The 27,351-nt window shown below is 45.6% G+C and overlaps 1 protein-coding gene across 3 annotated transcripts; it reads right to left on the reverse strand.

Annotated features, from left to right (window-relative positions):
* Positions 1–6,928: 6,928 nt before the first annotated feature.
* Positions 6,929–27,338, reverse strand: LOC126044385 (histone H2B 5-like). 3 transcript variants are annotated; one of them, XM_049813961.1, is made up of 2 exons: positions 27,258–27,338; positions 6,929–12,001 (listed from the first exon to the last, which is right to left on the reverse strand). In XM_049813961.1, exon 2 carries the CDS (start codon positions 11,970–11,972, stop codon positions 11,592–11,594), a length of 381 nt encoding a protein of 126 aa, XP_049669918.1. In that variant the 5' UTR covers positions 11,973–12,001; positions 27,258–27,338; the 3' UTR covers positions 6,929–11,591. The 3 variants fall into 3 exon arrangements, with proteins under 3 accessions (XP_049669918.1, XP_049669920.1, XP_049669917.1); XM_049813963.1 differs by lacking the exon at positions 27,258–27,338 and adding an exon at positions 27,152–27,192; XM_049813960.1 differs by lacking the exon at positions 27,258–27,338 and adding an exon at positions 26,509–26,710.
* Positions 27,339–27,351: the final 13 nt, after the last annotated feature.

Consider the following 27,351-nt stretch of genomic DNA (forward strand, 5'->3'; position numbering starts at 1 on the left):
GGGATTGTCAGTGCTAAATCAGAGAGGAGCATCTGTAAACTCTAAGCTAGAGGTGGCCAGGTTTAGCCCCACACTCCCTCTGGTTTTAGTGGTGAGCTGAAACAGCCACCACCCCCTGCCTGCTGGGTCCTGCCTACAGCCCGCTACTATTGCAGACCATGAAATATGGGAGTAGAGGTCATGGATGACACCCTGTAGGGCTAGTTTTGCCTCGAAAACAGCCATGTTCTATGCTGAGCAGACCAAAGCATCAGGCATAAATCTCCACTATCCAAACTCCCTCACAAACGGCAGCACATGGTGGTGGTGTCACAGCCTCTTGCCACGAGCCCGGTGCACATGTAAGCTGTACCTCACCAATGGGGCACCGTTGGGACCTGCTGAAGACTGAGCAGATTGCAAAGAGTTGGCAAAAGGCAGGGCAGGTCAGTGGAGCCGGGGACAGGCACTCGCCTTCTGCTCCCCTGGTGCCTGGCAGGGTCCCTCGGCGCGCTCCTCCTCGCCATGGCCTTGCTGTGCTGCCAGCCTGTCCCTGTGCCTGTGAGCAGGCTCTCTGGCACAGAAGCTGTTTTCTTTGTTGTCAAGACCTGTTCTCATTTGAGTTATTTTAGCACTGTTGAAATAAAAATAAAATAATTGGGATGGATGACTAATTCTCTTCAGTTTTATTTCGGCCCTGACACACCTTGGCTGAGCTTCAGTGAACTGATTTATACCAAATACCACTCTGCCATATCCACAGCTTAACTTTATCTATAAGAATGAAAATAACTGTCAGCAGCTGGTTTAAGCCAGCTCATACAGGAGCTGTTGGAAGAAGCTCTGTGTGCTTTGTCCTTCAGGGTCAGGGCTTTGGACTGGATTGCAGGTGAGTGGATTTGCTGTGCCCAAGGCCTCTCTCCCTGTGGCTGTCTCAGTGACTCAGCTTGTAAGTATGGCACGGGCACTGTTTCAGCTCGGGGTTCAAGACTCAGATGATATCTCACCCATTTCTGTAAGGACAAGGTGCTACCATCTTAGGCTCTGTGATTCAGCACCCTGGTGGAGGTGTCTTAGCTGGTGACTTGAAGGAGAGAACGGAGTCTCAGAAGATGAAAAAGAACTTTTTCCACCTTGCTAAAAATAAGTTCAATTCTTAGTGAAATCTCACTTATTTATAACCTGAGAATCTAAGTAGGGTCTCATACTGGAGCTTACTGAGCCCAGCAACCAGGCCTCTAGCAAGACACACAGGATATAACACATAGTATGGTGTAGGCTAAGCACATCCATGTCTTAAATCTCAATTGTGAGTGCTCAGTGACAGAGCCAGGGAGATGCCATTACAGGAGAACAGCAGCCCTGCACAGCAAAACACAACCTGACATGTGCTGTGCCATGAAATCCCACAAGTGATCAGAGATGTCAGATCAACCACATGTCTTCCCATAAATCTTTTATAATACCCAGTCAAACCTTATACCTGGCTGACTCTAGGGGACTGAGAAGATTGTCTGATATGGCTTCTAACTCTTCTGGGTCATCATCTGACAAGTGCAGGAATATGACATAACCAAGATATGGAGAGGACACTATTTTAGTGCTGAAATAATACCAAGAGTTTCACTGTTAAATTGCCTCCAGGGGCAGGCAAAAGACCTTTTATGAAGGTTGATAGCAACAACAACAGATGCTACTATTACTAGTGCTCGAATCTTCAGACCCAGCTAAGAAGATGACTTTGGTTTTGAAGCTAGAATGAGAAGTGGAGGTTGGATTTCCAGCTGTGTGCAGGCACTTAGCTGTGTTAAAGAGATGTGAGGGAGATTTAAGTAATAATACTGTTGTGCCTAATTTCTAAGGAGTCCTCATCCTTGGCCCCCTCCTAAATTGACCCCTTGTCTAAAAATATTAGAAAGTGAAAGTGTACCTGATGCCGAGCCTGGAGGAGATGGCACTTGCTGGGGAATGGAATCCTGCTCCAAGTCATGTGCACTTTTCTCATTGATCATTTAAAAGATAAAAACAAACAGTTTCTAGGTTACTGATCTGTTATGCTTTACTTCAAAACCACTTGCTTCTTCCTTCATGTATTTTCCCTGATTTCCTTTTTCCAAATAGAAGCCCAGCCTCTGCCGGAGAGGTAGAAAGGCCTGCCCCAGGTTAGGAATAGGAGTAATTGCAGGGCTAGGGGTTGTGAGCTGGGAAGCAGGGGGCTACAGCCAGCAATTCCCTTTCCCAGTCATCCAAACAGAGCGAGGAAAGATATCAGGGCACTTTTTTTTCCCCTGAGCTATAGCATTAAGTGAGCAAGCAGTGGCTTTTCCTAAGAGTTTGCTAGAGAGAAACGGGAAAAACATCAGCGTTAAGTATCATTACAAAGTTGTTCAGCCTTGGATAGGCACAGATGCTTTCGCATCTTTGTGCCCAGAAGAAAAACTGCAGGTATTTTTGTTGACTTCACATTTTCCAGGTCATTTTCAGAGCTGCTTCCCGTTCAGGCCTTGGCGGGTGCGTAGCTGGGTGTCAAAGTTATCCACAGCCAGGCTAAGCCTTGAAGAAAACATGAAAAATGTGATCCAAATGGTAAATTGCAAACAAAAAAAAAGAGGGAAAACTTTCAAAAATTTAATATTCCTTTCTGAACAGTCTGAACTGACGTGAATAGGGCACTTACAGCATGAATTTCTGTTCTGCGTCTACCTAGTGGAGGCTCCTTGCCAAGGCTGACAGGTACGGGCTGTTTCTGAGGATGCTGCAATCCCCACAGCAGCTGTCAGGGTGGGATAAGATTTCTTCCTGCTGTTCCTTTGTATCTAGTGTAACTTTCCTATAAAGCAGAGAGCTACCATTGCTTGCAAACTTGCATCTATTTAGTCTTTTGTTATTAAATTTTTCCCTGCTATCTATGCACTTCTAATCCCTTTAAAAATATGGCTGACCTCTCAGTTGCTGTGATACCCTTTGGCATGGAGGACCACTTGTTCATCCTTCATGGTGCGCAGCTGCTTGCATTGAACTTTCTTCTGGTGCTGTTCAGTGTTGTTCAGTATCCTGCCCTACAAATGCAGAATATCCCAAGTGGTGATTAGTTTATGCCAGGGAAGATGCTGGCTCTGAACGAGAGATGGTGCATGCAGCGTCTCGTGATTCCTAAGAGCTCTATCTTTTCCATTTGAAGATACTTAAATGCCAGAAAAAGCATTACAGGCATATGTTCAGGGAATTGGCAGAATCAGGGGTTTGTAAGAACTTTTATGCCCTTGTATTTAAAATTTGAGAAGAGGCGTGATGAGAAGAGGCGCGAGATGCCTACTACTGAGCTATAAAGGTTTCTTTGTGCTGAATCATCTGGGCTAAAAAGAGCTCTGGCTCTTCGCTGCTAAGTGGCCAGGGGCTGCTGGTGGACCCCACAGAGACAGCTTTTGTTAACTGAGATCAGCTGTGGCGAGAGGTGTCTGGGTCCTTTTGCTATAACACAAGCTGCAAAAGGGGCGGGGGGATGAATTTGAATTTTCTTCCTTTGCTCTCCCACTAAGTTTTCCACCTAAAGCTGCAGTTGGTTCACTCTAGACCTGGGCGAGAGTGCAAGTCAGTATGGGAGCAGTATGGACTTAGTGTGAGTTCATGTGGATGTGGCATTGCAGGGTGTTTGTGGAGTAGAGGGGAGGATTCTGCATCTCTATAGTCAGCACTCAGATGTGACTTTATTACTTCGATGACAGGAGGAAGTAGCTGTGGAATAAATGTTCATCCCAAAAAAGTAAACTCAACAAAAGCAACCATCTACCTCTTCAACGTGTTCAGGAGCCCTTTCTATCGCAGGCTTCCCATATTGCTAGAACTGAGCCACGCTTCAGAAAGCTTCCTGCAAGGGCAGGTCTTACCGAGATGGAGCAGTTCAATAGTCTGTTTCCATCAGTGCCTGCAAGACCAGGCTTCCTGGGAGCCCTTGAATACTGCAGCACTCCAAAGAAACTGAAAGCCTACAAGAAGAAGATGATAAATGGCAATAGCACCCTCACATTTCCTTCACTTTAGTGAAATTGGATGTGGTGCACTTATGTTCCCTCCTTTTGTTGGTCTTCCCAGACAGGCAAAGAGAGGAGACTGAGTGCTTATATCAACGGCACTCATGGCTCTCCTGCCTGGAGCTAGGTTTTTCAGAGGCAGCCTGGTATTCACCAGGATGTGTCCTAGCCCACGGGGCAGGTTAGGTCAGAAGCATCTCCTGGTTTATTTAAAAAGTTCTGCTGGACACTATTTCCAGTGTTGGCAAATATGGATACACTTTGTAAAAAGAATGTTCTCCACACCTGCACAGGAGGAGGTTTGATGGCCAATAAATTGGAGAAGTGCACAGAAGATGAGATACTGTTCCTGCCCCGAGGCTGGATGTATGCCAATAATCGATGAGCAGCCACAATATAGCAAACTCAATGCAAGTGCCTATAGGAGGGTGACTTTACCACCTTATAGGCAGGTGAATTTATTTTAAAGCAGTACTGATTTCACTCAGTCACGCTCATATTGTCATACCCGTGCACTCACGAGATGGGTGTATCCAAGCCACCTGACCAGCATGAAGACACCAGGATGTGTGTGTCCATCTTCACAATGAGTTTGAGGATGAGGTATGGTACCACCATGTCCTTATCAAATGTCCTGGGATCCTCTTAGATTGTGGTGACTGTATGTTGGCTCTGGATGTGCCTTTTGTACCCCTTAGCTGCTGGCACCAACTACACCGTCTATCCTGCTCCACCTCTGTGAGTTACCAGGATTTACTCCCGGCCCTTTGTTTCCTGACTGTCTCGAGCAGCTGCACGCTCTGTGTGTGCTGGCACCTTGGTGGGCTCCTCATCGAGGTCCCATCAGCACCTGTCCCTCTTACAGCATTCACTTATAGTCTCTCCTTCTTTTGGTCCCTTCTGGTGCCTCACACCCAGCTACTGTCATTCCTTCCCCATTCTTACCAATCTTCCCATTTCTATTACTACTACAATCTTCTTCTGTCTTTAGGAGACAGTTAAATCTGGAAGAATTTTTTTCTGAATGAATTCTGTAGGAAATTCTGTAAGAGATTTTTTTTAGGGGGGGAATTAGCATTATGGACATTAAAAGGCAGGAAATTTTGTATTTTTTTTTTTTTTTTTTTAAATCAACTGCTTCAAGGGAGAAAATGAGAAATGTTTTTGAGAACAGCTTTCCTTTATATGGAGCAGAAGCTCCATTCCTCTCTTTCTCACACCATCTGTGTTTATTAACTCTAACTATTTTAGAAACAAAACATCTCTTACATCTTTCATGTAAGCCAGGCTAACACAATCCACATAACCGTCAATGCAAGTGCAGGAGCCACTTAGGAAAGGAAGATAAAAAGCTTTCTTTTATGCTTTCTTCTAAGCTTCAGAGGCCTAAGAAAACTGTCTGAAACTCTTCACAGTTCATGCGTAGTACAAGGCAGACATTACACGAGTTTATGCAGACAACCTGGATCAGCCCTTTGGTGCATCCAACCCAAAGTCTTGTTTCCAGCAGTGGCCATGACAGAATAGGTAAGAAAGACTGTAGGAATAGGGCAGACACATACAATAACTCCCTTCCTCTTTGTATTCCCCCAGCCTCTAATAATTTTCAGTATAGTTGTCGTGGTTTAGGTTTAGGTTTTGCCCCTGGCAAACGGCTCAATAGGTGGACTGCTTATTGCATGAAGCGCTGCTCCTCTTTACTTACTTTAAACCTCATTCTCTCATAGTTTCTTTTGATGCTCCTGAATTCTGTCTGGTTCTGGCAACAGCCTTAGCCATGTGGCACCTGAGCCCTGCTAATGGTCTTTGAATAACTAGTCAATAATAACTAAATAATAACTGAATAACTAAAAAAAAATTAGTTATCTCCCAACCTCCTGGAGAAGCATGACCATAGGTTATGCTCTACCTTTTGTAATCTGGTTTGGGTCTTCCTGAGACCCAGATGTCAGCTCTGTTATGGAACTGCACTGTGGGTGCTGCCCTGCAAAGAGGTATCAGAATGGAAATCAGCATTACAAGTAGCATAATTTATTTCTTTGGAAATAAATACTTCAGATCAGTTAGTTATAAGGGTTTTTTTCTCCAAACACTGCTTCTCGCCAGTTATGTTAAGCTTATAAGTCTGTCTTTAGAGAGACTCTACATCTTTTTAGCTCTGACTTCTGTTATATGCCATATCTGAAATCTCAGCTTGTTTTTCCAGCAAACGTCGTCTAGCACGACACATGCATTTCCCACTCCAGTGAGTGCATTATGATGCTGATGTCCAGCAGGTGTTTCATTCAAGTGTATTTACCAACCATTCTTTAAAAGAATGATCTTTTTCTTCCTGGAGTTTTCAGATGCTACATCTTATTCCATGTTTGTTGCCTATGAACTTCTCATAGTCCAAGGAAAGATGTTTCTAGTGGCAGCAATTGTTAATTCAGATAAACAGAAATTCTGAATGTGCATATAACACTTTTCCAAGCACAGAATCTCACAGTGCTTTAGTCTGTGCAAGTCAGAAGTGTTGCCCCTTGGGGGTTAAATGATGGGTGCCAGGCAGAGTGCACCCCAAGCAGGAGTGTGGCTAGAACAGGTTGCAGGCACGGCTCTGCCTGGGGGAAACTTGCTGGAAGGGCTTGAAAACACACACATGCTCATGTTGCACCCGTGTTTGGGGTGCATGACACCCCACAAGGACTCACAGTGGCAGCCTGTGACATCCCCTCAGTACAGGGCTGCTCTGGTTTTTGACTGACCTTCTACCAGGACCAGCCAGGTTCCATCTCTGCTGGAAGGGTGGCTGCTGTCACCCCCGGTCTGGAGGAAATATGATGGAGAAAGAGAAATATAGGGCTTGGGGGGTGGTGGTGGTGATACAGCAGAATTAAAGACATCCTGACAGCTGGGTCTCACCTGACTTTCAACAGTTTGGCATTTACATTTTATTTATACATTTAACAGAAAACAGGTAATTAGCAGTAAGACAGGTCATAAAGCAGCAATAATATAACATAGATCACACTTGATGTAACACTTACTGTCAGAAAAACTCTGTGTACATAAGCCCACAAGATACCATGCATGGAAAGTAAGCATGAGAGATTGCTCCCCAGGTGCTGGTCCCAGGGAACTCTCAAAATTCTGGCAGCAAGTGATTTTTATGATTTAGTTCACATTCTTCCTTTCCCTGTAAACAATTTGGTCTGGATGTAAATCATCACGAAATGCTATGATGGGACAAAGGCTCAGGGCTGTGCAGAGGCCATGCCAAGCTTACTCCAGGGGTGGCCAGGACTTGGGGCTACCTCTGCATGGCTGCCTGTCACCAGGGCAGAAGGGCACACAGCCACGTGGCTCCTCTGGGCAGGGCTCTTCAGCGGTCTCAGCTCAGGCATCCCTTCCTAGGACATGCAGTGGTGTCCAGGACAGGCACTCATCCTCCACACTTGTTTTTACTTTTGTTTTCCCCATGCTTGACTGAAGACCTGTCTGTTCTGAGCAGAAGCAAACCTCTAGGCACGTGGCCGCTCAGTTCTTCTGTAGGTTGGGCTCTGCTGTGAAGGGCGGATGGACTTAAAGCCCTTCTAGGGAAGCAGGGTGGAAAATCAGGGGTAGATCTATAGCAGCTAATTTAATCTCTTAAATTGTATATGAAAACAAATAACTCAGTGCAGTGATGTCCATGGGGTTATTATGAAGTTAATATCAAGGCTGTATTACTCTTTTTCAGCTTCCATTTCCAACTTTCAATCTGCAGTTGATTTTTTTTTTAATTGGCAGAACACAGGAATGGTCCAGAGATGCTTCTGGGATTGCAGTAGGAATCAGGTAGGGACAGTGGAGCTTGGTATATTATCTTCATTTTTAAAAAGTTTTATCAATTTCAGAGCTGGAAATACATATTTTTTAAAAGCACAGATCCTGAAGTGCAGAACTCCTATTCTGCAGGAAACCCCCTTACCAGGGAACTGTGGAATACGCCACACATCAGATTACCGAGTGGACAATCAATGCTTGAACTTCTAGACCATTTTCTATTGCCTTTACTATTAAGGCTCAGTCCAAGCTCATCACAGTCAAAATAATTCCCGTTGAAGTGCTGCGAGCATGCTCCTGTACACTAGCAGGCAGCTGTGGGAAGGGCAGTACAGCAGCAGACAGCTGTGGGAAGGGCAGGCTGCCTCGCAGGCTGTTTGCCTGCTGAACAAGGCAGGCAAGCTCCAACCACTACAGCTTCATGGCTGCATCGGAGCAGAGTCCCCTCCCCAAACTACTCCCTTTCCCTTGTGTAACACTTGAGTCCTCTGGGATCTGCAGAAATGGGATGTGTCTGATTTCTAGTGTCAGCACTGTTAGAGAAACTGCTTGTGGGACACTGCAAGGGTAACACCCATAGTGCTGTATTTAAAAGCCACATCTTTGCTGCTAACTGGGTCACTGCAGGAGATACAGATTTCCTTTCTTCATTTTATCTTGGCACTAAGGCCATTAATTTCCCAACTGCTTTTTGTGGCAGTCCTAGCTTATGCCAGCCTTGCCTTTCCTGGAAAATTTGTTCTCTCGGCTGGCACAAATGTCTGTACAACAGCAACAGATCAGAGCAGCCACTAGAACTGGGTGGAAACAATGCTTGCATGAAAAAAAAAAAAAAAAAGTTCATTTTAACCTGGATCAGTTCCTCAATCCTGTGCTCTACATTGTCAGGGGTAAGTAAAGAAAAGACACAAAAGAAGAGTGAAGAGCAAATGATGTGCAAAATGACAGCCTAAACTATAAATGGATGGTTGTGACCAGTCTCAGTCACTTGGGTTTAGACAATATAAAAATCCTCTTCAAGCCTTCAAGTATTTTTACAGCCTTAAATTGCCATTCTTCCTCTCTCTGAAACAATCTCCAAAAATGGAGAGTGGCAACAGTGGCAGAAGAAAATGAGACCAGTACTGTATGTGTATGGGGCCAGCAGCTCCTGTCCGAGCGCCCAGCCTTGTCCCCAGCTCCCCAAGCTGCCCAGGAGACCCTGGAGGGACACCACCTCATTTTATTTTCCCGAGTTCCTGCAGCCTGCAGAGACTGGAGCAGGACTCTGCTCTGCTCATTAGAGTGAGGATTTAGAAGCTGTGCCGGGTAATCACGGGAGGTGTGCGTCCTGGCTCGCACACACTGCTTGGACCACAGCGGATTTATTCCACTCTGAATTCCTACCTTCAGGAGGCCTCCCCAAGGGGATGAAGTCTAACCTGCAGCTCAGAGGGATGGGAGGAGAAAGCTCCAGTGCTGCCAGCCAGCCCTCCACTCCCTGCATGTCCCTTCCGCATCATCTGCTGATTTCTGGTGGGAGAGGGGCCAAGGACAGTGGCTCTAGGCCCACTATAGGTACATTTTCATCTTTGGTATCTGATTTTGACTATTTGATTGGAAAACAAAAGGAAGTGCTAAGCTGTCACCTCCAAAGTGTCCTGGCCAAGTGTTCCAGGTTACCAATGCTATTGAGTACAGGTACTGCTGCTGGGAGCTGCTCGTTGTGGGTGCTGACACCTGGGGAGCCGGCTTTTGCTCCTTCTGAAAAGAGTGCTAAGGATTCCTGCTGGCATTAGCGTATGAAACATGGCTGTATGCTATCACCACGCAAAGTATGGGAGGAAAGCCCCTTTTCGGGTATGGAGTGTTCAAACCCAAATCAGGAGGATGGGAGCAGCCCATATGCAACTTGACCTTCGCCCTTACACAGAGACCACATGAGACCCGATGCTGCTCTTGGGTTTCTGAGGTGCTCTTGGTTGAGCAGGTCTACGCAGTCCTTTCCTCAGACCAACTGGACAATGACTGCAACACTGTTATAAAGACAAGAAATAACTGAATCTTCTGGAGTTGCAGAGTCCTACAGCTCCAAAAGCAACATAAATTTGTCAAGGGTCCCCATCACTCTCAAAGTGTAAAGAAAGAGGATAGAGATAAATGTAGGGGAAAGTGAGAGACGTACTGCAAGGTTGGTGTTTCGGGGTATGAATTTACCTTTCACTTAAAAGTAAGGTCTTGCAGTTTGGGAAGAACCCGCACTTAGTTCTGGATCCTCTGTCTTTGCTGCCCTTTTTATTTACAGAATCAGCTGCAGAAAGCAGTTGTTATTTTAAGACATGAATATTTTTTATCTGAGCACTACTGCCTACCAGAGATTTTGATATTTTTTTTAAACGTTGGCTAATTTTGTGTTTTGAGTAGGAAGCTTCAACTTCATACCAGTTCTACACATGCTTTTCTGCTATCCAGCAGTTTGGCCAAGATAAACCTGTAACCAAGACATTCCTCCACAAATCTCTATGGCTTTTATCAGCATTTTATTATTGCTCACCTTACTGTGGACTTTGAGAAGATGTGGGGAATATCTGAAGTAGTTTAAAATTATTTAATCTTTAAAATATCACTGGGATGCAGGCAAGTGCCCCTGTATATCCACCCAGCCCCAGTTTTTGCATTTGCTTTCTAACCAGTGAATAAAGCAGGGAAAGCAGGACCAGGTGAGCTGCCCACAGTGATCTCTGCAGGGAGCCTGCCTCTCCCCCAGACTGAATTAACCACCTCTGTTCTCACTCCAGATGCCTTCCCAAAACGTCAGTCCCCACCCAACACCTCTGTGCTGTTTGTCCTGCACCACCCTAGTGCTCACAGGACAGGGGACCCCCATGGGCACCAGCCCGTCTCGCCCACGCTTATGGTGGAAAGGAGCGCCCAGGCAGTGTCGAGGCAGGAAAAGTCTCTGAAAAGCAGTAGAATTAGCAACATCTTGCACACCAAAGCAAGTCCTAAAGCAGGCAAAGCAGCAGCTGGGGAAGGTTGCAACCCAGCCCCAACGTCCCCCCTTGTCCATCCATCCACCTTGGCGCAAGGTGGGAGGCAGCAGACAGCTCCAGCGCCAGCACCCTCAGCCTACTCGATGGCTCATACATGGAGAGTGACGAGGAGGAATGGCGCTTGGTATCATCCCAGGCATCTGCCTGCCTGCCAGGCTTGCTCTTTACAACAGGCTGTCAAGCACAGAGAGCTGTTGAATCAATCAATATGGATTTTATTCTACAGCCTGTGCCCGGTAGCTGTTGATGCCACTTCTGCTGGCACGGGGTGGGCTGTGCTGCTGTACACCAGGACAGATCCAGGCTACAAAGGAGAGGATACCAGCGCTGACTCATCGGTGCCCATCTTGGATGACTGTGAGAAAGCAGCCAAACAGGAAGACTTTAGAGACAGTGTCTCTGTGTTGCTGCTGCCAGTCTCCCCCGCCAGTGCCAAACATGCATGTTTGCTAAGCAGAGAGGAGAGTTTGGATATGCTACAGTCGGTCAGTCTTTTGGATGAGATGTGAAAGCAGGGGTCTCCTCCACCAGTCTTGCCCATTGCATGTCCCGAACAGACGATGAAAATCAGCCGACATCCAGATCACCGTCTCCTCTTCCACCAGGTAACTTCTCATGCCCATCCCAAGGCTGCAAATTGCTGTGGATAATAGCTGTGACGTTTATCCGGACCGTGGCTGCCTACCTGTGCTTGCGCGGAGGGTCCGGTGCTTGATGGTCCCATTGGAGAGGTGATGTCCAGCTACTTGGAGCTTGTGTACTTGGTGACGGCCTTGGTGCCCTCCGAGACGGCATGCTTGGCCAGCTCTCCTGGGAGCAGCAGGCGCACAGCCGTCTGAATCTCCCGCGAGGTGATGGTGGAGCGCTTGTTGTAATGGGCCAGGCGGGAGGCTTCTCCAGCGATGCGCTCAAAGATGTCGTTGACGAAGGAGTTCATGATGCCCATTGCCTTGGAGGAGATGCCGGTGTCGGGGTGGACCTGCTTCAGCACCTTGTAGACGTAGATGGAGTAGCTCTCTTTCCTGCTCTTATGCCGCTTCTTATCGCCCTTCTTCTGGGTCTTCGTCACGGCTTTCTTGGAGCCCTTTTTGGGGGCAGAGGTGGACTTTGCTGGCTCTGGCATCCTGACAGCTCTTTCTCTGGGTCTTGGAGCTGCTTGGAAAGAACACCAAAGAAAATCAAATTATTTCTTGTTCTTCTACTGTATAGAAGTATAGTACTGTATAGAAAATCAAATTATTTCTTGTTCTTCTACTCTTTTACTGAAAGATGAAAGAGTCTGAGTTGAACACAAGCAACATCTCTGCATCTGAGCCAAACACCCCATGACCCTGTGCAAGCATTTTTGAACTGCCAGCGAGAACTGCTCTCGCATTGTATGGTTTTTTGTTGTTTTCTGTTTAAATCCCTATAACACTGGCCTTGTAAACATCGCTGAACCCAGGCCTAGTTCGCATCTACTTAGTAAATATGGGCTGGAAGGTGAACATATTTATGAGAAGAACACTGCAGTTCCAAAGAAAACACTAACTGTAGCATGGATTAAATTAAATCTTGCTGGAATGGGCTGGAGACTGTTGCAAGGTATCACTGAAGCCACCTTTATATGAGACTGTGTCGTGGTTTAACCCCAGCCAGCAACTAAGCACCACGCAGCTGCTCACTCACTCCCCCCCCCCCCCCCCCCCCCCCCAGTGGGATAGGGGAGAAAACTGGGGAAAGAAGTAAAACTCGTGGTTGAGATAAGAATGGTTTACTAGAACAGAAAAGAAGAAACTAAGAATGATAATGGTAACACTAAGAAGATGACAACAGTAATGATAAAAGGATTGGAATGTACAAATTATGCACAGTGCAATTGCTCACCACCTGCTGATCGACACCCAGTTAGTCCCCGAGCAGTGATGCCCCCTGCCCCCACTCCCCCCCAGTTTATATATTGGGCATGATGTCACCTGGTATGGAATACCCCTTTGGCCAGTTTGGGTCAGCTGCCCTGGCTGTGTCCTGTGCCAAGTTCTTGTGCCCCTCCAGCTTTCTCGCCGGCTGGGCTTGAGAAGCTGAAAAATCCTTGACTTTAGACTAAACACTACTGAGCAACAACTGAAAACATCAGTGTGTTATCAACATTCTTCTCATACTGAACTCAAAACATAGCATTGTACCACCTATTAGGAAGACAATTAACTCTATCCCAGCTGAAACCAGGACAGACTGGTCAAAATTATTTTATATGGTTACTACAATCTCCAATAGACATTTTTTCTTTGCATGTAGGTAAATGTTTATTTTAAGGGTGCTTGTGTTTCTGTGGCTATTGTTTTACACCATGTATTCCAGTGGAATATAAAAATCATATAGTTTTAAGCTAGCTAGCTGAGCTATGGGAGTCTCTCGGTATTTATGTTAGCTAGCAAAAATACCAGAGAGTAGAAAAGCTCACAGGAGGTGGCAGGAATCACCTAGCAGAGAAACAGGAATGTGGATAGGAGGAAAAAATCAAAGTACTTTTGAGCTATGTGTTGATGGAGAGAAGCTATATGGACTGAAATTGTGTCCTGCTATTTGGTGCTTTCCGCTTTTGAGAAAGTGAGCTTCTGCTGGCTGGTTTACATCAAAGATGCCTGATCCTCCTTCCAAGTCTTTCTTCTTCTTCATAACCTGCAGAGCCCTGACCTAAAGCTGACTGCTGTCATCCAGAGTGAAGTAACAAAAAGACAGTATGTAAACCTGTCATAAAACTGGCTGCCTCCCCTACACTACAAATGTACATGTGCTTTACTACATGGGTCAAGGGAATAACTGTGTTGTAACCTGGTAAATGGTTTTGTGTTTCAGAGGACACTTTGAGTGGTCCTATGAAAGGCAAGGTTTCTCCAGGCCTTGCTGGAGGATCAGCTTCCAGCATCACCCCAGGGCTTGGGCTTTTACTGCTCTGCACCTCCTGTGAAGATGACCTAGGAATTACAGTCTGCTGGCCAAGAAAGATTAGAAGAGAAAGAAGAACTTAAGGGCTGATGGCACATGGGAAAATGGATAGAAGTAAACAGGAGAGAGAAAGCTGGGATGTAATATATGGCCTGCACAAACAGAGCATCAGTGGGACCTAAATGGTGCCTGTGCTAAAGCAAGGGCTGCATGCTCAACCCTGCCTCTCTTCCTTGGGAAAGAATGAGATGCCACCCTCCATCCCGGCCTTGTTTCTCCACTGTTGCCCACATCTGCAGTCAAAGCCAGACACAACAGTTATGTTGCAACCAAGTCTATAAGAAGCTCCTGGTTGCTCCCTGTGGTAGCAGACGTCTTTGATGCTGAGGCTGGATTTATGTGACCATGTCTTGGTGGATACCAGCTCCTGCTACCAAACCATGCGAGAAACCTCCGTGGCTCCAAATCCTCAGTATGTGAGATGCTGCCTTCTGCCTGCAGCAAGCACCAGGGCCACTGCTGGCTGCTTTACCCTACAAGGCACTGATGTTGGCCTCTGGCACCTGCATGGTCTGGCAGAGGTTGGGCAAAGGGCAACGCTGAGCCTTTCAAGGCGGGGTACTCCCAGCTGCAAGGGCAGGCTGGCACCGCTTGGGATGCTAGGGAGTGCGGATGCAACGTTCGTTCCCACCACAGCCCTCCAAAATGCCCGCCTGGCTAGAAGTGGAAGTTGGCACCAGTGTCCCTAGCACTGAGTTTTTGCTCAAGCAAAGCAGTTTCTTCCTTTCCGTTAATAGGAGTTTTGCCTTTGTGAGGCCTGAGATACCCGTTCAAGTTTCCTTTACTTCATTTTGCAAAAAGAACTATTTTGTCACTCCAAAAAGGAATATTGTCTAACTAGGCGGCCAGCATACAGGAAAACTTCATGTAACAGGCTGCAAGCACACGACCAACTCCTTGCTGCACCAGAATCTCAAACTGCTCATGACTAAAGCATACAAATATTAAAAAAAACCCACCAAAACTGGGTAAATACATATAAATCCCTCTCAAATCCCTGGAATAAACATTGTCACAGAAATGCCAGAAATGTGCAGCTGGAAGGAGCCTCCAGAGCTCCACACTTTGCTTTGAGGATGGGGTACCCTAGGTGTGCCCTCCTAGATGAATTTCTTACCTTTCCTTTAAAATCTCCAAAGACATGATTTTCATGTGCTGTATGTTGACTCTGCCACCTCATGCACTTTCTTAACTTCCCCAGGCGTTCTTCTCAGTGGAGGCATTTGGAAGGGCAAGTGCTGGACTGCCCCAAAAGTCCTGGACATCCTCCGAAACTCTGACACACGTCCCCTTAAACACCACATTTTCTTCCTCTGGTGAAACCATGATTTTTCTTCCTTTCTTTCTCTACTTGAGAAGCAATATTGGGAAAAGAAATCCCCTACCGCTCTTATTTGCAGACTTGAAAATATGTCTTTTCAATGGAAAGGTATTATTCCAAGAGAAGAAATAACTGTGCCCTTGCTTCTTTTTCTCTTGAGCTAATTTCCTGACTGAAAAACACCACAACTGAAAAATGTAAATGACTATTTCTTAGGGTTTTTAAAAAGTACGTCCTTCTAAAATATATATTGTTAAGTGCACTTGCACTGCAGCTTTTAAAAAATGAATACAGTGCCCAACAGGCACCAGAGTGATTTCATATGTCTCCAGAAAAGGTCACACATACAGGACATCTCCGTCCCTTTGACTGACTAATGCCCTCGGGTAGTGCTGCCAGGATCTCGGTTCTCCCATGTACAGCCGTGATGATGGAAGCAATGATGCTGAAGTTTAGAGATAAGCACAAAAGCTTTGGTGTCCTTGCTTCCCTCCACCCACTTCTTTGCAGCTTCAAGAGGTAAATAACACCTTCTTTGGGAACAGGTTGTCTTCCTTCCAGCTTGTTTGGCAGTGCCTAGCACAAAGAGCCTGACTCCATTTGCCAGGTGCTAAATAAATAATGTTAATAATGGTCAACAGTATCACCAACTCTTCTGTCAACAGTGCAACACAATCCACAGGCAGGTGCTGCTCTGGTACGAAGACAGATGTAGTGGGATTATTCCCAAAGTGTCTGTGTGAAGAGTTTGTGGAGGGAAAACTAGATCTAGATGACCTTTAAAAAAATGGTTTCTTTTTACGAAAATAGCTACATTTCTTTCTTTTTCCTTAAAAAACAACAACAACAACAACAACAACAAAACCAACAGGAAACCTGAAGAGGTTAATAATTATTAGGTTTTGTGTTTGGAAGTGTTGCCATCATGACTGACTTCTCTACTGTGAGGGTGACCAAGCACTGGCACAGGTTGCTCAGAGAGGTTGCAGGTTCTCCATCCTTGGAGATACTCAAAATCCATCTGGACATGGCTCTGAACAACCTGCAGCAGCTAACTCTGCTCTGAGCATGGGCTGGACTAGATGTTATAGACCAGATGGCAGCCTCAGCCATTCTGTGACTCTTGGAGACAAGCTGGGTACCTCTTGCCTAGAACATGCTTTATGAGTTATGTTCCCCTGATGGACATTTCCCATGGGATACTGCAGCTTGAGACTCCCACAAGGAGCCCTCAAGAGGGGCGATGGTGCTCATCTCCAGGTCCTAGTCACAGAGGTCCTTGGGACACAAGGTATGGCCATGCAAGAGTAGGCACTCTGAAGCATCACAGCAACATTTGGAATGTTTCAGGTTTTTGAGGACACATTTTTTTCTTTACTGCTTTGTATGCTCCGAGTTAAATCAGTTATCAGTGCTGGCATTTTTTTCCTTCCTCAGAAAACCACCAACAAAACCAACCACAGTATTTTTTCTAGCCAGCTCCAAGCAGCAGCCTGCCTGCTGCTAGGAACCAGAGAAGTGTGGAGTGACAGTTATATCTTCCTTTGTGTTGACACGCCTTTCTTCAGCATCATTAAAAGGAAAATGATCTGAAAACATATCCAAAGATACAAATCACCGCAGTCTCTCAGATCTGTGATGGGAGAGGAGCCCTGCTGAGAAATCCCACGTGAAGCCTGATGCTGTCTCTGTTTTCCCCAGGCCTGATATATCGATGGAGAGACAGGCAGGGAAGCTCCTGCGGCATTTTTGTTCATTTTTGTCCATTTTTGTCCTTGCTGCTGAGTCTGTAGGACCAGTGCCAAGTTGGTGCCAGCAGTGTGCAGGTGTGACCACAGGTGGACTATTAGCTGACCTTTTGGACCTCTCCTCATGCAGGGGTGGAAATGGCACTTGGATTGTTTCCTTCTTTTTCCTATTAAAAGCTGTCCTTGCTGCAATGAGCTCTGTGGCATCCACTGTAAATCCCCATGCCCACCAGGCTGCTCCCTTGCTGTAATTTCCTCATCAACCATAAAAGCTACATTTCTAGAATAAGCACTTGCTGTTTATTCTGCCCCTTAAATAGGAATGTCCTGTTAGGTCTGTCCAGTTATTGTCCCTTTCCTTAGTTTCTCTTGCTGTATAAAATAAACTTGGCTTTAATCCTACATGTCAAGAAATGTAAAATTTGCTGCTGCTTTTTTGCTTTGCTCTCTCTGAAACACAAAGGCAGCCAACAAATAGGGAATATTTCCACCAAAAGGAAAAGGCTTTCTAGTGGCTTCATCTGCTCTAAAATGCTTGTAAGAGCACAGGCAGCAGATCTGGTAAATACAGTTTACAAATTACCAGCAGCAAATGACTGTTGTTGGAACAGTGTATTTCTGCAAACTGCAAATCCCCTCCCTTTTATAATGTTTGGTCATCTACCTGGAAGTTATTAAACAAGCATTTGCTCATACAACAGGTGCCATTAAATAGTAATAGCTGAGAAAACAAGCAGATATTTTATGGTTATTTGGCAGCAAGCTCTGCCTTAGGTAGTAAAGGAGATCAGAAGCATGATGAGTCACCATGAGACATCGGTGATGCTGCCTCATGTGCAAAAACTGATAGTCATATTTTGGACTGGAAAGAATTTTTCTCTTGGTATGTTGTCTAGCATGTGATGATGAGGTAGTATTTGCTTTGAAGTAATGAGGAGGAGAATTTCCTAGAAAAAGGTAAACTAGTGTGAAATGCCCAATTTCTTCTGATGGTGGAGGGGCACAGAGATCAGTTTTGTGATCTCTTCCCAGGTAATCCAGTATCAATAATAAGGCCTCATACCTAATCCCGCATGCTCTGCTGCATTTGATATGATTGCTCCTGTAAAGTTATCATTTAAATGGCTAACTTTTAATCTTGGATACACAAATGCAATTCTTCCAGTGAAGAGATTCATGCTTGTATATTGGACCATGAAAACACGTTAAAACTGAAGATGGCCCCTCCTCCTTAACATAGAAATAAGTGCTAAAATGCACTTCCTGACACAGATACACTATGTTCAAAGTGATCTTTAGATTTCTTTAGAAGAAATACAAGCAGAACAGAGCACCGAGATACACTGGGATCCTAGCTCTTTGACTGATCCTTATCATTGCTTGTGTTAACACGTTGCCTGGGAGTTCAGTACAGGATACTCCCTACAGTAGTCTTGTCTTTTCTCTTCTTTTCTTTTCCAGCACTTCCATTTATGATTTTAGAAAACACATTTTTCATCACCAGCAACAGCTGTAATTTCTTGTGCTATTTCTACCCAAGCTGCAAGTACTTCTCAGGGTTGCGGGGCATCAATTGGAGATGCTTACGTACAAAGTAAGGAGCAGGACCCTAGATCAGAGCTCTCTGCAGAGAAGATACATTGAATTTTTAAAGAAAAGAAAATCTTACCCATGAGTCAAGCAAAACAGAGAGACAGAGTGCTGCAAGAATGATTGTCAGCAGGCTAAATACTGCTGTCCTTACTCTGATTAAAGGAGTGCCTGAAGTCAATGGGGGTTTAACCTGGGTCTGAAACCACAAATACGATGTTTAGAGATGCTTAGCACCAACAGCTGACATTGATTTCCACTGGAATCCAGGAGGTTCAGTACTTTATAAAAATCAGACTCCACATTTTACCAATGTTTTGTTACTGTGAATAAATGAGTACTTAAAAAAGCTCTAGCATTACTTTTATCTGCTCTTTATAAGAGCACTCATTATCTACCTGCTTTGGAATATCTCTGATCTACACACTTGACCAACAGGATCTAATAAATGTTAAAAGGAAAAATGATGTTTTCTATAGATCAATACCCGTTAAATGTTTACGAGAGTACACCCAGTATCAGTATCTGCTACAATTACATTCCAGTCAGCTTTCCCACAAAGTGCCAGGGTTTAAGAGCAACCTGTATTACTGCAGCCACCTTTAGAAAGCCCTCAGTGCTGACACAGCCCAACAGAGAACACAGCCAGGCTCACTCCCTTCCTGGGGTTTTATCAATAAGTCAAAACCTTAACACAACATAAACTTCAGCACAAAGCTTCCTCTCAAAGTTTCTCAGTCATCAGGATTTGCTGCTTCTGCCATGAATCCTTTCCTCAAGTGACAGGCTTCTGTTCCCTTCATATTCCACTGCAACTTAACTGGACCGACCGTGGGTCAACCTGTCAGCAGCAACTCTGTCTTGGTGCAGGGTTCAGCTTCTGTCCTCAGACTAACTCAGCAAAGTTGCTCTGAAGGCAGGGAGAGGTCAGAGCCTGCTAACCACTTACAGGCAGATGATCTCCAACTGACCCGGAGCAATTCTGCTGGGCAGGAGAAGCAAGACATCACAGCAGCTCAGCTACCTGGCAGCATCACAAGCTCTACGTATCTTCTTGGTGATTCACAGGGTACAGACTATTGGAGATGGGTGCGAGAACAAAAATCATAGTTGACTGGGGTCTTTAATACTAATGACCTGTTACACATCAGAAAGGTGCTTTACTTATTCCATGACGCTGTATGCTATTGAAAATAAAAAGTGCAGATACAAAATAAATTGCTCTGGGCCATATAAAAATGAAAATCACTTGATCTTTGACCTCATCATTTCAATTTCTCTGGAAAAGCGGAAGACCATAAATTCACCGAGTATGCTATATCTAAATAACTCCTTCTAAAATGGAGCCACGGTCTCTAAACTAGTAATGATAATAAGCCTGAAGAACTGCTATGGCATTTAGGCAAACTATTTTTATGGATTTTATGGAGTAACAGAGAATTATCAAAATTCTAGACTATTTTCATCAGTGCTGAAAAAGGCATCCATTAAAAATGTGCTAATTCAGCCACAGCCAAAAATATGAGAGAAGCTACAGCCCAACACCTGCAGGCCATAAGGGGAGAGTGGGTGGGAGAGGGAGAAGCAGCCCCAGGAGATGAGAGCTGCTTCGGAGTTAAGGCAGGAGTTACGTGGGAACCAACGCAGACACGTGTGACACCTCTTCCTCCCACATGTCCTATCACCAGGTTTCAGTAGGTTTCTGTAACCTTTTCCAGTGCTACAGATAATTTGTGTAGCAGGAAGAAACAAAAGCAGGGATCGTACTCCCAAATATTTACTCTGGCCATACCATGTTGACTGGGAATAATATGTATGGATATAAAACCATGCCAAAGGGGAAAGCTACATTCCCAAATTAGACTGAAAATCAGACCAAGGTCATCAAGGCTTTTAAGAGTGATGTGATGGGTATTACCACATATCCTCAATGGCATGGGTGAAATAAGCCCAGCAAAACTTTTTAACAACCTTCATGTGATGTACACAGGTCTAACGCACATATGCTCAACAGACCTGCACAGTACCACTGACTTTCCCCCTACATGGGGAGACAGAGCCAGGCGAGGGCATGATGTGTGCAGCTGTAATCAATCATGACCGACATTCCCTCTAAATGCGAGTCTCTAACTTCAATCATTGTTTCCCAGTTACATTACTCACATTTCAGCAAGTCCTAAAAACAATTAAAAAAAAATTAGTGGAAAGCATACAATTAATGAATAAGTCAGGAATATGTGAAAGCTGCTTTATCATGACTGTAAAGCGTGGGTGCCTGGGAACATGGAGCATAAATGCAGGAGCCACGGGTACCACACAGGTACATCCAAAAGGAATGCATGCCACACCACAAGCTAAAGCGTAGGGAGTGGCACAGAGTCAGATTCCATTGCTACAGGATACTGAAAATATTGTAATGTGTGTATTAATAATTAATTTGGCACGGTAATAGAAATTTTACTGTAAACTGGAGATGCGTGACTATTACTGGAGCCTGCAGGGAAATGAAGATAAATGTCCTTCCCTAGATCTCGCATCATCCAATAACCTGATTGGGAATACGATCCAGGACTGCTGACACCTTTCTCAGCTGCAGCCACTAGATCACATTACCACAGGCAGAGAGTCCTCTGAGCGTTAGAGGTCATCTTCTGTACAGAGCAGGAAAATGGAGAACCAGTTAGATGGAAGGAGAAGAGCAAATGCGTGGCTGGGGCAGCACAGCAAAGCTCCACCAAAGAGGGGAGCTGGCTGCTCTCCAGAAATAGACAGGGGTGAGCACTAAGGACACAAGAGTTACTGAAGGTAAAAGTAAACTCTGGCACAAGAACAGACAATAAACTTTTAAAATGTTCATGGATAAATTTATGCTGGAGATGAGAAGGAGCTTCACTTACATCCTTATTTGGAAGTGGGAGGATGAGGGCAAAAGAGGAGGGCAGAAAGATGAAAAAACCTGTACCTTCCATAGTTCAAAGACAAAACCTGATTTAAAAAAAAAACAACAAAAAAACAAAAAAAAACCCATGGCTCTTGCAATAGCAAGTAACTGCTCTACATTAACCAGACAATGTCCTTCTGTTCTATGTTGCTGTGCTACTGAAGAATTGTTATCAAAATGCACAAAGGTCCTTCACTTTGCACTTCTCTTCCCTTTATTCTTTTCTTTATTGTTCCTTCCTTCTTTCTTTCACACCCATTACAAGTGCCAGGAGGTTCCAAGCCCCAGCAGGTTTGCTGCCACTTGGTCCCATCCAACGTGTGATACTTGTACAGAGATTAACACATTACTCTGAACAGCCACAGGGTTGAAAAGCTTGCAGTTCTCCAGAAACATTGAAAAAAAAATATGGCTTTCAGGCCCAGATTTCACGTTGTACAAATTGCCTGTGAATGGTGTTTTAATTTAGCTCTAATTTGTGATAGCATCATTATTGCATGGACTTAGTGTGCTAGTCACTATACTGATGCAAGCTAAAAAAGGCCATCTCCCTTCCAGAGAAATCAAAGCATAATTAGGGGTACATCAATATTTACATCAGGCAGGGGTGCAAAGAGCACTCTGCTGAAGAGTTGCTTGCAACCACTTCACAGCAGTGAAGTAAATGGGGGTTGCTGACAACATGACAGCCCCAAAATGTCAGCAGTCCTGGCTGGTCAGTAGCAATTGGAACAATGAAATGTAAGGCTCCCTTTTCAAAACACAGAAGGGTTTTCAAAGGCAGCAGGTTTAAAAATGCCAGTGGAGCGCCACATTATCTGTACCACACTGTTATTTTTAATCATCTGTGGCTCCATCCTCCTACACTCACCTTCCTCCTGAGGCTTCCATACCTTTAGTTTCCCCACTGCTATGGTCTCCCAACCTGTTTCTTCCTCAGATGAAGTGCTCACCCTTTGCTCTTCTTCCTCCCTGCTGATGCCTCTCTCAGCAGGTACCCTCCACAGAGCTCATTAGTGCCTGTGCTTCAAGCAGCACATCTTTGCGGGTGACTCCTGAGTCCTTATCTTGAGTTGTGCCCCAGTTACCAGGCAGGCGCAATCGATAAGAAGGATGACTGGAGCTGGGCTGAGGACCCACAGTGCAGGAGAGGAGAGAATACAGGATTAGTTCTGGCATGGGAGAAAGAGGAAGGTGTGACAGGACAGGCGAGACAGCTGCAGCATCCATATCTTCAGGGCAGAGCTGCTGTATCTGCAATGCATTTTAAGGCTTATACACATCAAGGATGGAAATAACCTGTATTTATATTGGGTATGGTCAGACAGCTCGTTCCTGATGCGATGCTCCCTGCCTCCTGTCCTGTAGCATCCTACTTGTCACTCAGTCATTTTCCAGGTCCCACAGAGGACTTCTCCCTTTCTGTCAACACAGCTGCAGCTTCCCTACCCTTCCTTCATCCACATTTGTCAACGTTTCACTTCAGTTCTTGTGGTTTTCCCCTTTCCTTCTCATTCCTTGATTCTGCCTGCCCTTGTGACAGAGAAATGAGGAGACTCTTACCAAATGCTTTCCCTGGCCCTCCTCCACACTAAGATTTCTCTTCAAGTGCTGAGCTCCAGAGCGGTCTCAGCTGTTCCTTCCTCTCTGCCCTCCCTGTACTTCAAGAATTTCTTCTGTAAAAATGCCACATGCTTTTCTGCTCAAGCTTCCTCTCACTTTCCAGGGTAACTCATGTCCTCTTTGTAACTCCCAATAACCTTCCTGGAGGTGCACTTTCAGTTCCTCCTACCCCTTCTTCCATTGCCTGCTGTGCGCACTGTATTTATTGTATTGCCACCTTTGCGTTTTGTTCTCATTCGTATCTTCCTGAATTCTTTTGTGTAGTATTTTCTGCTTGACAAATATCGGTCTGCTACGTACAATCTCTCTCCTCACAAGAGACAGGGTCACATAGGTTATACAAACAGGTTATAAGGAGAGATTTTATGTGCCTGAAAGCACCTCCATTTCTCCTCACTTTGTCTGTTGGTCTAATATAAACATTGCCTCTGCTGACAAAACTTTGCCCTCAAGTCCTTCGTCATCATGGCTATAACTCCACAGTTTCTTCCTCAGCGCACACCTCCTGCCATGATTACCTGGGGGATGGTCCTCTACCTTCAGCCGACGCATCTCAACTCTCCAGGTGGCACTTCTCATGTCAGAGATGTGTCCTCTTCACACAAAAACTCTCCCTTCCCTGATCCTGGGGCAAATGCCAGTTTTTAACAAACAACACGGAAAACCTTATTGCAATGGACTGCCTATGTATTTTCACCAAATTCAGAAAAAAACCCACTATTCTATTAAGAATTTTTAAGGCTGGCTTGAAAGATAAACAATCCCCCCTGACAGCATCGGTGAAATAATATGACAAGGGTGCTGATTAACTCTCACCACAAAGGAAAATGTTGAGTTGATGTAGGTGGCATATAAAATCCCCTACTCTCTTTATGAGTCAGGTAAGCTGCCAGAAAGCGGAGGTGGAATCTGTGGGATGGAGCTGTTTTCATTCCAGCCAGTTAGTACTATGCTTTTTGAAAGACCAAAAAAAAAAAAAAAAAAGTCTAATTATTAAATCAGATTTTTTTTTTAAACTAAGAGTCTTATTTAAATAGCAAAATCTAACATTGGCCTTGATCCCCAATGATGCTGTTTGTATCAAGTAGTCAAGGGGAAATATTATTAAACAACTCCACCCCCGTCCCCGAGGTTAATGCAGCATTTTGGGGTTATGCATCTATTCTTCCATCTCCCACCCAATGCATATGATCCTACAGTCATAGCTCTCTCCTTTCCCCCGGATCCAGAAAAAACGGGAAGCTGATAAGACAAGATCCCAGCCTCGCCTCACACAGAGCCCTTTTCAGAGGCAGAACTTAGCTCTGAGGAGGAGAAAAGCATTTCTCTCCCTATAGCTGCACAAAAGTGGCTTAACAAATGTATAAAACCAAACAACTGCGGAAAGATGAAAAGCATTTTGCGGGGTCTTATTTTGGATCAGTCCAGTATTCAAGGATAATTCAAATAGATGGCCGTGTCCCTTATCTTTTCATTACTTTATCGTTACCAAAAATCAGAAATTTGGAAATGTGAAGAAAATGCCATCCGGTCCTTGAGTTCAGGGGGCTTACAGTCCTCCTCTGGTACTGCCAGTGGAAGCACAGTAACTGCTCTGTTCACAATGCAGCCTGAGCGAGCTGCTTTTTCAAGTCCACTTCTGAATTTAGGAACATTTCCCACATACATAATTCTTCAGTCTACCCAATACATGTGTTTAAGGATGGGCAGAAGCAGCGTATTTCAGGTGCTGAGAAAGGGATGCAATAGGATCAGACTATCAGCATAAGTAATTTTTTTGTTTCAGCTGGAGAATGGAAGATCTGGAGTGGAGTAGAGATATATGTATACACACATATATAAACACGTTAACTGTAAGTCAGGAGAAAGGATGGAGCAGGACAATGACCAAAGGAACAGTGTGGAGAAAAAAATGTCAAAGAGGAAGGTAGAGAAAGGCAGTGGACTGAAGTGAGATGTAAGAAAGGAGAGAACAAGACAGGGTATAAAACCAGGACAGAAGAGAAAAAAAAAATATAGAAGAAGATATATGAAAGGGGACAAAAATGAGAGAAAAGGCATGAGTCAACAAAAAGTGGAGAGAAGGGGGAAGGTCAAGTAACCAGCACAGTCTTTGGCAAGACTCAGAGGGCCATAAGAAGAAAGACAGACCTTGCACACCAGAGAAGATGTGAAATAAGCAGTTGGAGGAAAAAAAAAAAAAAAAAAAAAAAAATCACCTGCCAGACCAGCACTTCGGAGAGTCACGGGTGAGAGATCCTGCTGCCCCAATGAGGGACAGAGTCAAGCCTTGGGAAGTGACAGGCTAAACCCAAGGAGAACAAAGGATGAGGCCAGAAGACAAATGATACCCTTGCAGTAGGTTGCTGCCTTTTATCTAAAATAGAAATCATGAAGGTCATGAAATTGTCACTCAGATCTTACACCTGAAACTTTTAAAAAAACCTTATTTTTTCCGATACATTCTTCCTCCTTCTCTCCCAATGTTGGATCAAATTAATTACTGTACACTTGACAGTTATACCTCCCTGCCAGGGAAGAAAACCCCAGACACCATTACGCCCAAAGCAGACCTTGGTCTCTGGCTCCCTGTGCCTACAGAGGCTTCCCTATAAATCTTTCAGGAGACAAAGCTAGATTTCCTGCAGCTTCAAAACTACCATGATGGAGTTGGGTATCATTAGCAGGATGAGGAAAGAGGAAGCAGAGAGGGATGTGCGCTCAGCGAAAAAGCTTTTTTTGTTTTTATAATGAGGAAATCTTACCAGTATAGAGAGAAGAAATTGCTGCTGGTAAATAACCTGTCACTCCTTTGCACATTAAGTAATAGGGACAAAAGAGAAGGGTGTGGGAAGTATACTCACACTATCAAATTCTTTCTGTTATTAACATGTGTTCAATGTAATAAGAACGTTAATTGGGAAAATAACACACTATAACACCAATACCGTGGAGGCTATAGAGCAAAAACCCCAGGAAGATCAAACAGTGTTCCCAGGGCAGCACCAGTCTGAGAAATCAGAGTTTTATTAGTAGTAACAGGAGCAACATATGGAGATGAATGAAACCGTGTTTGTAAATGTGATATGCAATTGCACACTCTCACTTGGCTTTCCTTTTTCACAATCTGACTCAGCCTCCACATGGCTCCACTCCCCCATCTTTTGATTCATAAATTCTTGATCACAAAAAATAAAGAGTTACAAAGCCAGCATGCAAAGGGCATGAGATGACGTGAAATACGAGGATGCCAGCGAATGCAGAGCGTGCCGTCAGTCACCAGCACGCAAAGAGACAAATCTTCTGGAGAAAAGCAGCGGAGCCAGGGCCGTCCCCTCCGGGGACTCACCAGAGGACACCGCGCAGCAAACCAGGGCTTGCCTGCGTTGCGCTAGAGGCACGCGCTGAGGTAGACAAATCTATTACAAAATTGTATAATATTGCTTACGCTGCACGGCAGCCGCTCCGTTAGGCAGTCCCTGCATCGCCAAACCCAGGAGATGGGACATGAGAGGAATGAGAAATAAAAGGGTTTCTTACGGCATATACTCCCCGTATTTCTTAAGCTATGAAAAAGAGACCAGGGTTAACAACAAGCAGTGCAAAGGACAACAAACGCTGCCTGAGCGACGGCGTGCGGCTCTGCGTGTCGACCAAATCTTCAACCAACGCACACAGTGTGGACACAGAGGTGTCTCCGCACGGGAGCGACCCCTTCCCCGCGGGCCCGGGTTCCTCAGCGTGCGGGCGGCGAGGCCCTAGGCAGCCAGTCCAGCCCAGTCCGGCCCAGTCCGGCCCAGCCCGGCCCCCCGCAGCCCCTGCCCCAGAGCCGGTCCCCCGGGCCGGACTGCGGCCCCGGCCCTGCCGCCGCCGGGCGCCGGCTCGGGCACGGGCTTCGCCTCCGGCCCCCCCGGCGAGCCGGAGCGCCGTGAGCCCGGTCGGCACGGTTCCTGACGGCCACGGCGAAGCGCGGGCGAGGCTGCCGCCGCAGCCCTGATCCTGCCACAGGGCTCGGGACCCGGCCGCAACACAGGCTACCGCTACCCGTACACAGCGTTACGGTGCAGGCTGTACGACAAAGAGCAGCATACTTAGACAGCGCAGTCCCCGCTGCGGGCTACTCCGGCGTGCGACGCGTATAGCAGAGGGCAGCGCGGACTGCACCAGACGCGGCCAGCGCAGTACGGCGGGTCTTGCCTGCTGGGCGTCTGGGCTCCTTCGCAGGCGAGCTCCGGGCGCCGCCGCCGCCGCCGCCGCGGCGCAGGGCAGGGCAGGGCAGGGCAGGCGCGCA

This window comes from Accipiter gentilis, chromosome 11 (assembly GCF_929443795.1).
Source record: "Accipiter gentilis chromosome 11, bAccGen1.1, whole genome shotgun sequence".
Taxonomy (NCBI): Eukaryota; Metazoa; Chordata; class Aves; order Accipitriformes; family Accipitridae; genus Astur; species Astur gentilis.